Raw genomic sequence first — 14269 nt, 5'->3', positions numbered from 1 at the left:
TGGTCCGAGGAGGAAAAGAGACAGCACATCAACCTGCTGGAACTGTCGGCAATCTTCTGGGCCCTGAAGTATTTTCTTCCCCTCCTGGCACGGAAGGCTGTTCAAATTTCCACCGACAACACAACATCAATGTTTTATGTCCTCAAGCAAGGACGAACAAAGACCCCACTGCTTTCCAGGGAGACACAAGCCCTATGGCATTGGGCTCTATAGCTCAACATGTTTCCCATTCCCCTTCATCTGCCGGGAATTCAGACCACTCTGGCGGACTCCCTTAACAGTGAGTTGCACTCTTGCTACGAGTGGGAACTACAGAAAGGCCATCTTCAGCTGTTGTTTCAAATGTGGGGCACTCCGGAAATCGACCTCTTTGCCACCTATGACAAAAGTCACTGCAAGTACTTTGCTAGCCACTTCCCCATCTGGAGAGCTTGGGGGACGCCTTTGCATTTCCCCCAATTCCTCTGGTGCCTCGAGTCCTACACACCTTCAGACTGTATTGGTGCAAACTGATATTAGTGACCCCTGCATGGCCAAGACAGTTTTGGTACTCCGACCTCCTCGCCCTCTCAGCAGCGGCTCCTATCAAGCTGCACCCAGACCGGGCGCTCTTGTCAAGGAACCAAGGGACGGTGCTGCACCACAAACTGGCCTCACTCAATCTTATGGCCTAGCTCCTGTGATCTTAGAATTCGAAGCTCTGTCCCTTCTGGAAGACAGCCAGGAGATCCTGGCCCGAGCTAGAGCTCCGTCCACCTTAAAGTGCTACAAGAGCAAGTGGAAACGTTTTCATGTGTGCTGCAATGATCATCAGCTGCATCCTCAGACCATCTGGCAGGAAGATCTGTTACCCTATCTGTTGTCCCTGGCGCAGTCTGGCTTGACGCATTCTTCAATCAAGGTGCACATGGCAGCAATCTCCAGGTACAGCTGCTCTGCAGGGTGCCATCCCTTTGGTTCCCACTAGCTGGTGAAGGAGTTCTTACATGGGCTGTTCCGGCCTTTTCCACCTGTCCGTCACCCAGCTACAGCATGGAAACTATTTTTGCTACTCGCAAGGCTCATAAGGCTACCTTTTCGAGCCTATGCACCAAGCATCCATTAAGCATCTTTTCTGGAAAACAGCATTCTTGGTTGCCATAGCATCGGCCAGGCGAGTGGGTGAGATGTTTTCCTGGAATCAGCCTTATTTAACTTTTCATAAGGACAAGGCTATTCTATGTACTAATGCAACCTTTATGCCTAAGGTCCCATCCTCTCTCCATCTCAATCAACAGGTGGTTCTGCCTGTATTCTTTGGCACACTAACGTCTCCAGCAGAGCGAACACTGCATACCCTGGATGTGGTGTGTGGCCTCAAGTACTAAGTTGCGCGTTCTAAGGCGTTCCATACTATGGATCAATTGGTTGTTTCATTTGGACCTTCTGAGTCGGGGAAGGCACTTTCAAAGTCCTCCATTTCAAGATGGATTGCAGCCTGCATTTCATTCTGCCATCAACAGGCCAGCAGGCCACTTCCCAGTAGACCCCAGGCTCACTCCACCAGAGCAGTGGCTGCAGCTACTGCTTTCCTCTCCGGAATCCCACTGCCTGACATCTGCCATGCAGCCACATGAAGAATGGTGCATACATTCACCAGGTTCTGCTGTGTCGACAGTGATTCCTCAGACAAGTCTACACTCGGCCAGTCATTTCTGCAGAAGCTTTTTGCATGAGGTTAGTAAGTCTCCAATTGTAAGTTATGCTGGCAGCTTGCCTCTACCCATATGTAGTGTTGTAATACTGCTTTGTAATCTATTCCCAGCATGTGAATCTATGAAACATCCAATGCTGGAGAGGGAATAAGTTACTTACTTGTAACTCTGGTTCTCCAGCATTGGTATCTTTCATAGGTTCACATGCAACCCTCCCACCTAGCCCGCTTGGCTCGTCTTTTGGCTCTTAATGCCACTCACATGCGCTTGCCAAATCTGAAGATGGCCGACAGGAGAGGAATTAAAAGAGGTGTTCCTATTGGCTATGGGCAATACGACCCGAAATTACTGTACTAGAGCACAAAAGTAACTGAACGTTTTCAGTTTAAGTTTAAACTGCTCTATGTTACCGAGGATTCCCAGCCTGACGACGGGGAATATTCACAGCATGTGAATCTATGAAAGATACCAACGCTGGAGAACCGGGGTTACAGGTAAGTAACGTATTCCTTATACCTCATTGCTTCCATATAATGGTCGGATGATGTCTGATTAAATGCCAAGATCAGCTATTTTGTAGACAATCCCCCCCCGCCCCCCCTGCCCCGGGGACATTCTCACAGTCGATTAGGAACATACTGGCCCCTGGATTAATCTTCTCTGGTTATTGCTGCCCAAATTAAGCATTGCATTTTACCCCTTGGGATAAACAAACCCCAATTTCTTGTCCCACTCCTGTGGCCATCTATGCTTTACATGTCAGACGAGGGAGAAGCCTAATCAAAAACAGCAGTGTGAAGCAGGAAGGGAAAGAGGTTATCCCCATACCTTATAGGGACAACATTACAACTATCAAGTGTTAATTCTATGAGCGGGCTGACATGCTGTCACTTCCAAATGTGGGTGCCCACCCATTCTTGTTCTATAAATGCCTTTCTGTCTTCAGCAGTGACCATTCAACCAAGACCTTGATCTGGGCCCTTCAAATATTGGCATGAATCAGGACAGTGCACTCTCCATGCATTCTCAATTTAGATATATATGCTTTCCTTACCCATCCTCACTTTCTTCCTGCTCCATCTAAAGTTCATAATCAGCTGCTGAAGCTGTGGCATTTTGAACTTCAAATTCACCTCCTTAAGGTCATGAAAGTAATACAAAAGTGTGGGAGAATATTCATCGTAAGCAAGGCTATTCTGCACATCTACTATAAAAAATAAAAAGGCACTTCCATATGTCTAGATCCTGCTTGATGGCCTCGAACAGCCCTGGATGTTTGTCCCTAGACAGTTCGATATGGGGGCCCCAGATACTTTGCCATGGGGAGCGTTTAAGCTGTGCATCCCTGGTCTGGTACCTCACTTAGGAACATAGGCATATTTCATATGTGATTGTTTTGGGACATGGAGAATGGCTACCTGTATATCTTGAAGATAAATTCATTCTTATAGATTCTGACCAGATGTACATGAATGCATTGTGGAATAATGGCATTGGGACTAAGAACTCTCCCCTGCCCCAGCAATAAAAAGTGATACAAGACTTGGTTATCAGACTAAAATGCCTTACCAATCTTAACATAGCGGTCACCAAAAACATTAAGAAAGGACTATGATACCATTTCCCACTGACAGATGAGCTGAACTTACAATGGAGGTACACTTGAGAAGGAACTATGTTTAGCTCTACTTTCGCCTACTAATGTTAATGAGTCTTTTGAGGGACCAACAGCATTGGTGGAACATTGGCTTAATCCTTTTGGGACTAGTAGGGGTCGGCATTGTCAGCATTGGCTGGATTGTGGGGCAGTCAACCTTTTGCCCCAGACTGAGAGAAACACAGAAGGCCAGCAGCGCACTTCAGACTGAGATGCAAACTCCAGTTATGTGGTGCAGTCTCAGGGACCGAGTGGGCTTGGAAAGATCTCCAGGATCCCACCTCTCATTTTGGATCATAGAGAATGGCAGGGAATCCTATCAGAGGTCAACCTGCATACCCTCCCTTCCACAGGGTTGCAGTGGAGAAACAGGCTAACCACCACTGAGGAAGAAGCAAGAGGAAGACCTCTCTGACTTCACAAATTCACATGGTGTCCAGCAAGCAATTAGGGCATAGTGACCAGAGCTCGTGTGTGACCATGAGACTTCTGTGATGATGCTGTGGCTGCCCTGATTATGGCCAATGTTTCAGGATTGATTTTGATGTATTCTGTTCAGGAGCTAACCTGGAGTTGGTGTGGACCCCGCTCAGAGGGAGGCGAAAGATTAAAGTTTTGCTTAATCCTTCTTCCAGCTTGAACTACATTTTAAAGGAATATGTTGCTCTCCCATGCCAGTTGTACTTTGTGGCAAGGGTCCTTCCCCTTCTGTCCCCTAGCATGTAAGGTGTGAGAGGATATTCATTAATATCTTCATTACACCTGCATGATGGGATGGGATTATCTTTGGCAGACTTGTGGTGCGGGGTATGGTTTCTAGTGTGCCCAAATGGGCTGTCCCACTGAGGAGCCCAGTAATCACGATGGGCTGCTGAATACCCAGTCCTACAAGTTTCCTGGCAACTCTGCCCCACACTTTTAACCATAACAGCATGTTTCAAGGTGGAGAGTGTCATTCCGTCTCCCATGTTGTGTGCTGTGACCCAGCGGGGACATCTCCATCGGTTGCCCAGCATTTTCCAGGTTCAGCATGGGAAGTCCAATGAGTGATAGCAGAGGCTGTGCTTTAGCGATGGTGTGCGCCAACCGCAGATGAGGCATGCCCCATTTAAGAGGTAGTCTGCTAATCTATTTCTTTAATGGGGATAGTATTATAGATAGACAGACAGACTGACCGACTGCTTGATCCATATGTTTGGTCATAGACAGCCCTAAAGGTCTATTGTGGAAGCCATTGAGCACAGATCTCAGCAGGTGTTGGCTTTGAATCCGAAGTTGCCAGCGGAGTCGCCAACAGGTGTTGAGGTTAATAGGCTGCTGACTTTTAAGATGAATGCATCATGTGGTGCTCAAAAGACAATTATCTGCACATTTAAAGAATGGATCATTTTTAATTACTGAAAATCTATTTCTATGCATGTTGTGGCAAGAGGCAAAGATGTATGCAGTAAAATGCCCCTTCGGCATTTTGCAACACTGCCAGACTATAAAGTTCCTCCTTTGCTTTCTTCAATTCAGAAATCCCTGTTGCATCTTGCATGTACTCCGGGTGTTCTAATACTTCGCCCCTAACTTGTTTCGTACTATGGCACAAAACACGCTTGGACGCCAAGGCCACAATCTCCTGATTTGGGGCTGATAGGATGAAGAAACAGAGAGGTGTAGGACTGGCAGAAATGTGTTCAATGGTAACACATTAGTTTCAATGCTCCTGTGTGGTTGTAGTTGCGTCTTCATTGTCTCCGGTAGTGTCAGTATTCTTTGAATGTTCAATCTGCCCTCAGAATGTGTTTCAGTCATATCAAACCTGAACAGCCTAGACCATTATTTCTGCTCTCTTCTTAATTTCTGGAAAGTGCTTAGCTCGTACAATGGTTGAGAGAGCAAGAGTTGGAAGATGTGTTGGTTGGTGGTTGTCACAAAGCCGAGTAGGCTCCACAAAAGAAACTGGAAAACTAAGCAGCCAATTGGAGGAGCACACCAATAAATCTAAATGCATTGCAACTGGGTTATGTCACCGAGTATGAATTCCAGTTGTTAAGCACTAAATGGGTCTGCATAAGCTGGGCTAAAGTGTTGGTTGCTGGGCTCTAAATGCCTCTTCTGCCCTCTTGTAAGTCTTATGCTTTGAATGTTGATTCATTTGTGTTTTTCTCATGAACAGGTCTGAAATATATTTTTGTATTCCTACCATATTAGGTTACCATGACAATCATATTGTGATACGGTGGTTTTGGGCTGCAGTAGAGAGGTTCAACAACGAACAGCGACTCAGACTGTTACAGGTGAGAGATAAGCGTGTGATCATGGTTATGTGTGTGAAATGCTGCTGAGCCATCGAGCCCCTTCACATGTCCACATGGCTGTCCTCCATTGATGGGCACAGCACTTAACATAGACACCAAACTCGCTGGCCATTTCCACCACTTGCAACCGAGGCATATCAAGCAGATTACCACGGCATGGTGACCAGTGGCATGGTGACCAGTGGCATGGTGGCCAGTGGCATGGTGACCAGTGGCATGGTGACTAGTGGCATGGTGACCAGTGGCATGGTGGCCTGTGGTATGGTGACCAGTGGCATGGTGATCAGTGGCATGGTGACCAGTGGCATGGTGGCCAGTGGCATGGTGACTAGTGGCATGGTGACCAGTGGCATGGTGGCCAGTGGCATGGTGACCAGTGGCATGGTGACTGGTAGCATGGTGGCCAGTGGTATAGTGACCAGTGGCATGGTGACCGTGACATGGTGACGTGAATCCCAATTCTGGACTCCATTGGGGATATGAAGGGTTGGTCGGTCCTCATTTCTTCGGCTGTAGAGCGGAGGACTGGACTTTTTCTGCAGTTGTTTCCATTTAAACTCGGTGTTCAGAATTTGGTAATGGCGTGTAAAACGGGGAATTGTGTGCCATTCTGCCTGCAAATTGCTGTTTGACGAATGGGGATTTACGGGCAGAATGGCACGCAAATCCCCGTTTTACCCGCAAACAATTCCATGAATCAGGGCCAAAATGTGTTAACGAGTAAAAGTAGCAGAAAAGTGGTAAAAACCTAATGCTCACAACTTTACCTCCACTTGTTCCTACTTCGCCGCGCTCGTAATGAGGAGAGCATCAGAAAATGGCAGATTGTATTGCCAATTAAACTCCGAGAACGTCTTGCACCTCACTTCTGCCCATTTCCATTTGATGAAGAAAATTTTCGGATTTTCTAAAGCGCCTGCATTTTCCATCGCAGCACAATACTCTCAGTCCAACAAAAGGAATCAAAGCAACGTTTTGCGGATTTTTTAAAAACGGGTCTAGCAGAGCAACTAACCTTTTGCATCCTTCTTATGTTGATAAACTGTGTATATTTACAGTGGTAATGGTAAGATTGCTTAGCAGACACGGAGAATAGAATATATGCGGGTACTGCTTTTCAACCTTCCGATAGTGGTAAAATGAGGAGCAATGAGGTTCGTAGTATTCGAGGAGCCGGGTCCACAGAGCCGGGGTAGAGGCATCGCACATTAACTGTGCAGGGCTCACTCATGCGGCCTTCTGCCGTCTTCTGGTTCCACGAGCTGCACTGAGATGAAGGGGTTCACATTAATAAGAGCACGTGTTTGGCAGGTAACATGCTCAGAAACGATAGAAGGGCTGGGGAAGACACATTCCCGTGTCAAGCATGCGCTCTGTTGCCATGCACCCCCAGAACATGCCGGGTTCCATGGGTGGGACTGCGGTGCTGTGCCTGTGCTGTGCTGCACCCATGTACAGGCGAGTTACAGCACAGCATAGCTGCCTTTGAGAATCGTTTTGCATGCCAGCCAAAAGCCACGCCGGTTCATGTTGCCTTCCATTTGAAACCAGCTGCCGCCTGCTAGCCATCAGCCCCTCAAACGGACACTCGAAAGCTCACAGGGCAAGGTTTGGAAATGCCCCGTGTGCCCACAAGTGAAGACTGGCATGACGTGTGGTGAACTCATCCCGAGCCTGCGCAGCCCCCTGGGAATTGCGATGGGCGATCCTGGGAGAGTTGCTGGCATGGAGGCTTCATCGAGCCAGGCCTTGCAACAACTCCGATATATTAACTCGTCTAAAAAGTCACCTTGAAGGTGAAACATTGCTGACGAGCTTACCTCGTGCCCAGATGTTCCATTACTTCGTGCACAGATGTTTCATTGCCGTTCTTGTGTATTTCAAACTATACAACTAACCCAAGCTTGTATTCCAACTGGCGTGTCCCAAAGGGCTTACTCACTTTAAACGTTGCCATTTTGCGGTCCTTATGAATAGTTGTTTTGTATGTTGTCACTGTTGAACCCACTATCAGCGTCCCTGCTGCCCTTCATTCTCAGTGTGCTCATCCAACACGGATTGACGATACCCTGGCTTTTGGTTGGATGACAGTCGGGCCCCCAGAGGCGTGGGCGAAGACCCATCTCTGCCCCCTTTTCCATCCTGCGTTACCCTCGTTTATCTACTATAGTCCTGGTGCCAATGCGAGAACTGCAGCTGTGCCCTCTCCTCTTTTCCACGGACTTCTGCGATGCTGGAGAGATGGCAGAATTAGCACCCTGCCTGTATGGCATTGTGCAGTCTTGTCCTTCCTGGTTGACTGAGTTGTGATGTCACTGTAAGCATGTGGTGTGAGTGCACAGAATGTTTGGCTGCAAAGAGGTTCCGCACCCTACCTGGGTGGTGGGAGCCAGTGGGCGCCTGTCCTGTACCCCATTACCCTAATGTATACCTGTACCGTTCCTGTCCTCCTGTAATCTGAACTTAATGTAGGAACCTCTTGTGAACCTATCTGCTGCCTCCAGGAGTCACTCAACACAGGCACGACCCTGAAGGCTTTTTTCACACTTGTTACCCAGCAATGAACCCTCAATAAAAGTTACCAATCGGACTAGCCATATATGTGGCAAGGAATGCACAACGTTTCCAGTGGTAAGGGTGCTACTGGGATCTGTGCGTCTTGCCCGTTTTTAGTTGGAGGATCAAAGTGACTGGTACAGGTCACCATAAGAGGCCAGGGGTGGACTGGGAACCAAAAGACACCCTCGAAATCATTTCATTTTCAAAGTGGCCTCATGTTACATACACATTTTGAGCAATTCCCAACCCTTTCTAATGGGAAAATGGGAAAATACCACACAAAAGAGGACCAGGGTGCAGAGGCCTAGCGGGGAAATCTCCAGAGTTCCCCATAGGCCAGTCCACCCCTGTATGAGGCCTTCTCTCATGCCTCTTGTGCCTCACCACACTGAGGGAACGCGGCAGCACAGGAGGCACTCCACACTTCATCTGCAAGAGCAGGTGCGACTGACTTTGCCCTGTGTCCTGCAAACTTCACCTGCATTGCTTCAAGCCGATTGGCCTTCACCAGCGACACGCTCTAAGATTGACAGGTAACTGCTCTTTCTCCATGCATCACTTGCTAAAGAAATAAAAGTGCTACAGTGTCTCCTTTAGGGAATGCTTGGTGTAAGTGGTGGATGCCTGTGCTGCCTCCAGTCATGTGGCTGCCGCCTCTATTTCTGACACCTAACCTCAATTCCCCATTTGTCATTGAGGTAGGGTGACTAGATTTTCAAAACAAAAAACCGGGACGGCCAACAACATAAAAGAGGGACTGCCCCATCGCAGCCCACCAATTACCGCCCCTCCCCCAACACGCCCCCACAACTACCCCTCAACCATATTTCCAGCACTTCTCCTTTCTATAAACTGTATATAATCTCATTTGTGCAGTTTTGTCTGTGAATCGTGGCATGTCAATTCAAAACGAGCGTTTCCTATCGTTGATATAACATGGCTTGCTGTACACTAATTTCCAAGCCAGTCTATGGCAGTCAGTAATTGTTCTGACTTGTACCTGAGAGGTTGGCAGTTCGAGACAAACATCCTTTTTAAAATTGTGAAAGTGTTGTGAAAAACAATTATAGTTTTTAATTACCGTAGCCCCCAAACATGCAAACCCGGGACGGGGTTTCAAAAATGAAAAAACTCCCGATACTGGAAAACCCGGACGTCTGGTCACCCTACATTGAGGCCACTCCTAACCCCTTCTTTCCTCGTCCACGCTACGCAGGCACTACTGAACGAACCATAGCGGCAGAGGTCAGCACACCGCCCACCCGTCCCTTTGATCTCATGGGAATGTTTTCTTCCTGTTTAATGGCCACCCTACTCTTTGTAATGATAAGAAAATGTGCATAATTGGGTTAACGAGGGTGTCCGATAATTGTAATAGACATTAGAAATGAAAACATACATTTCCAGAAATTCTCCACAGACTGTGGTATGCTTGTGTAGTACAAATAGCCATCTTTGTTGGCTCTGAAGCATTTTGAATATGAGTCACAAAGGAGTGAGTTATTGGTGATATGTCGTCGTGTAGGTATGGGCAGCCCCTTCAGGTTGCACACCTGCTTTCCGATGCATACCTGCCAAGTCGCCATATGCCGCCATATGTAATGTGTGGCACCTTGAGCTGGCCTCGGCTTTTCGCACTGCATGTTGGGACTTGTGGTTTTATTTTTCCATCAAACGTGTGAGTCTAAAAGTCCCTGCATGCAAAGCGAAAAGCCAGCACTGACGCATGACATTGGGTCGCTTGGCAGCGATGTAAATTGCAATAGTTCAAGGCACCCTTTCCTCTGGGGGCTGTCCCGGAAATGGAATTTCCTGCCTGTCGTTTATTTACCTGGGATGTGTTTGTGTTCGCAGTTTGTTACGGGAACTTCCAGCATTCCCTATGAAGGATTCGCCTCTCTCCGAGGGAGCAACGGGCCGAGACGATTCTGCGTGGAGAAATGGGGGAAAATCACTGCTCTTCCCAGGTAAAAAGTACACACATTTCGAAAGTAATAATACAGGTGTTACAACACATTCTGAAGAAGGCATGCGCTCATGTGGTGAGCAGGATCTTTTGTGATGCCCTCCTTCAAGTTGAGAGTGTTAGAGCACTGCTACGGGCGTTAGGGGAGAGAAGGGAAGGATTGAATTGTCCATACAAAGGAAGGCATTTCAGGGAACTGGGGGAATGGTTAAGCCACAAAATCAGATTTTGACAGAGAATATGAAGGAAATTCAGAAAGCCACGCTAAAGCTCCCCACAGCCGCTAAAGCTCCCCACAGCACGGGCCCGGTCCTCAACAATTCCAGTCCTGATAACTGTATGCACCTGTTGTCTGTGTGCAGTGACCACACTCCTCTGGGCCTGTGTATAATTTGTGTTTGTGCCTAGGCGCTGTACAGTAGCGCTAGTTCTGTTTTTCCTTTTTGGTGATGGCTGATGCAAGCCAGGGTTGTTAACTTGAGTTCTTTTCAGTGTGATCTCAAGAATAGATAATTGACACCAGCGAAATATGGCGGAATATGCACGTGGGAACTAAGGGATTTTGGGACAGCATTAATGGGGACTTGGGAGAATGGCACGAAACACGTGGCTCTGATCTGAAACAGACACTAAATACTGTCCCCTGCATAGTAACAGATCCATACACAAGGTTGCACCAGACATGTAACAGGCGTATACCCATATCTGCTGCACCTGCACATTCCGCATCCTGCACTCGTGTGAGTGTGCATAAGTGTGCATGGCATTACTTCCCAATGTTCAGGCCTTCTGGAGTGCTCGTGTAATTTGGTGGAAGGGGATTGCCCCCAGCTGTCTGTGAAGTAGCTGTGCAACGTTTGCAGAGTGGAGCCCCTTTTCTGTGGCTCCCATTGCACTCAATGGGAGCTGGGTGGCACCAAACGGGGGGCTGTGCATGAATGGGATCCGAACGGGGCAGGCAGGGCACAGCTTGCACAGGGGTCATTGTGGTGTCTTCCATGCCAAAATGAAAAGAAAATGGAGGCAACAGGGGTGTCCCCCCTAAAAGAACATCCCCGCAGTACAGATTTCTAGTAGTAGTGTCTTCCCCATGGCGGCGGATACTTGGTGCTGGTTACAGAACCACAGCAGGTGGGAACAGAGGCAAAATCACGACAGGGAGAAGAGAACAGCTGGAAAAAGGTATTGAGTGGAGCCAAGGATAGGCGAACCAGCAGCAGATATGGGACACAGGGCACCTCTGTGACTCTGTGAATGGGTACGTTTAGAGGCGTGGGACAGGGGAGAGAGGGATTGTGGGTCATGGTACAGAACATGCAAATATTGAAGTCTGGTGCCACAGAAATAATAAAGCAAAACAAAACGGGTGATGGCTGGAAGGTCTTGAGTTAATCTTAACCTGTGGCATTTCTCTGAGCAACCCTCCAGGCCATCGTTCTTCGCCTGCCAAGCATTTACAAAATGGAATGACCATATGCAAATCCGGCTTGGTCCCACCCCAAAAAGGGGTACTGCAGCCAAAACTGCTAGGTCACATCCCTTCTGCACGAAACCACTCGCTTCCCCACACATGTTTCAACCTTGTTGGGCCTCATCATTGCAGAGTTGCTTGGGTCTCTAGTCCCAGCAGGCACGGGGTCCACATCTGGGCATACCCGTCCCACTCTGGGTGACATAGCAAAACAAAAGAGGTGATGGCAAGAGGGGGAGTAGAATTACTGGAATTACGGTGTTAAGCCAGTATGAGCCCTCTTAGAACACTTATCATGTTTGCCTTACTGTTGATGCCCATTAAATCATTCCTTGCCACAGTGAAAGATATATATCCAGACTGGCCCACCATCGTAGGTCAGTATTGCCAGATAATAACAAAATGGTTATCAAAAGTAAAGCAAACATGAATCCTGTCTGCTTTTCTCTCGATACCCATTAAAACCTGCCATGCCACTACAGTAAAAAACATATCCAGACTGGCCCACCATTGTAGGCCAGTATTGCCACATAATAACAACGTGGTCATCAAGAGTAAAGCAAACATGAATCATGTCTGCTTTTCTCTGGTTGCCCATTGAAACATGCCATGTCACTGTATCAATTTATATTCAGACTGGCCCACCAACGTAGGTCGGTCTTGTCACGTAGTAACACTTATGTTTGCTTTACTCTTGATAGCCATGACATTGCAGCCTCATCTCCCACCTCTCCCAAACCTGGCTCCCTTCCCCGTACACAATCCCGGGGGAAGGCCCAGTCTCCGGCACACATTCATATACATTCATTCATTCATTTCTCTCATTCAAACACACATTCATACATCCATTAATTTATCCATTCACTCATGCACACATACAACAAACACTACCTCATTCACTTGTGCACACTTACAGATACAAACACTTGCATGCACGTGTACACACATACATACATGCATATGTACAATTAAAAGAAGTGCTTCTTACCTGCAGCCCGGTTTGGAAACCATCTTCCATGGAGGAACTAAGAAGCAGAGAGAGCTTCCTGGTTCCTGAGGGCATGCCAGGGTGAACTGGAGCGCCTCCTAAACACTGCTTAGGGAGGCCTAAATGCGTGGGCAGGCGCAAGAGGGCCCCCTAGACACATTTAGGCCTGCAGTTCCCCAGAGTGCATCCCCAATGGGCCGTGCAAGGCTAGAGATACAAAATGCCCCCAGTCTTCCATGGGTCATTGGGCATTTGCAATGGGGAACTTAAACTGTAAATGGGAAACCACTTTTCTTTCTCTTTGACAGTTAAAGTCAGACCAGGGGCACTTGGGAGCACTTTCCCTGAGCTTGCTTTGGCTCATCAATAACGGGTGACAGGGGGTTTGTTCCACGTCGCTCATTATGGAGTACCTCCCTGTGATGAATCCAATGAAATTATCACTTAATCCTCAGTATGGGTCTCCTCTCACATGGCCAGGGAAAGGTAGCCGCTACCCTATGCTGACCCTGGGAGCGGTATTATGAGAGACTCGTAGCAGGAGAAAGTAGTAGCTCATCTGGCTAATAATTCCTCCAGTTTCCCTGAAACATTGATGGCATATTCTAAAGTGGGGCCAAGCAATGTGACTACTATTCACATCTCCTAGCTCTGATTTACTTTCATTTCAATACTCAGTGAAGTCTAAATAAACATGGAAAACCTAAAACAATTATGGACTTCAAGACCCATAATGCCTATGGTACTGGAACGAGGAAGAGGAACAAAGAGTTAATCATGATCAATGGTACTAATAAGAAGACTGTGCAGTCTAGTTGTTTGAGTTCAAATCACCTAAGCAGGACATTTAAATGTGGGCATCATCCACAGGTGAGAGAAGGAGTAGCAGAGTCAGAAGCAGTCAGGAGAGAAACCGATAAACTCTAAAAAGCCATTGAAAACCGAGAAGCAGTGAAAGGAGAAGCAGAATTGAAAGCGCCAGCCGAAGCCAATGAGGGAAGAGAAGGCAAGTAGTTTTGCAGAGTACACCCAGCAGGAAGCAGAATCGTGGATCTCGTGAGATATCAGTCTGGAGAAATCTGTAATCCAAATTGCCAACAGTCAAGAGACTATAAAGTCAGGCAAACAATGTACAAATCTCCTCACTTGGGATATTGGTGTGGACAAACTTGGAATAAGGATTGCCACTAGCAGAAAAGTCATTTTACAAATGTAGGTGGTTGCAATCCTTCCTGGCAGGCGAGTAAACCAGGAAAGGGACAAGTTGTATGGAAGTAGAAGTTATTCCTGGCAGGCGAGTAAAAAATATTTGTTTTGAAGAAACGTGATTGTGGTAAAAAGTGTTGTGGAAAGAAACTATTAACTTTATCACCCTGACAAACTGTTGTATAACAAAAGACATTTGCTGTGCTGTCCTGCCAAAAGTATTCCACAGAAAGTATAATTGCGATGTTCTTATAACCACTCTACATCTTTGGAAGAAAACGTTGTGGAAGAAACAGTTACTTTTGTTTTGAACAAGTGTTTTGTGAAAGAGACTTTTACTTTACAAATTGGAAAGACGTATTGGATGGAAAAGACATTTCTTATGGAACTGAACAGAATTTCGTTGAAACAGAACTCTTTCA

General features: G+C 47.1%; 1 protein-coding gene across 9 annotated transcripts in view; it reads left to right on the top strand.

Moving 5' to 3' along the window:
• HECW2 (HECT, C2 and WW domain containing E3 ubiquitin protein ligase 2) overlaps positions 1-14269 on the top strand; it is a 1520428-nt gene that overhangs the window by 1488434 nt on the left and 17725 nt on the right. For all 9 annotated transcript variants that reach the window (XM_069615717.1, XM_069615714.1, XM_069615715.1 and 6 more), the window contains 2 exons: positions 5551-5636; positions 10071-10183. In XM_069615717.1, the coding sequence (XP_069471818.1) occupies positions 5551-5636; positions 10071-10183 (199 nt within the window). The remainder of the gene's footprint in view (positions 1-5550; positions 5637-10070; positions 10184-14269) is intronic.

The sequence above is a fragment of the Ambystoma mexicanum genome, chromosome 9 (assembly GCF_040938575.1).
Source record: "Ambystoma mexicanum isolate Mex_15411 chromosome 9, UKY_AmexF1_1, whole genome shotgun sequence".
Classification (NCBI taxonomy): domain Eukaryota; kingdom Metazoa; phylum Chordata; class Amphibia; order Caudata; family Ambystomatidae; genus Ambystoma; species Ambystoma mexicanum.
Note: the sequence above shows the minus strand (reverse complement) of the source record. Positions and strands in the feature narration are given on the sequence as shown.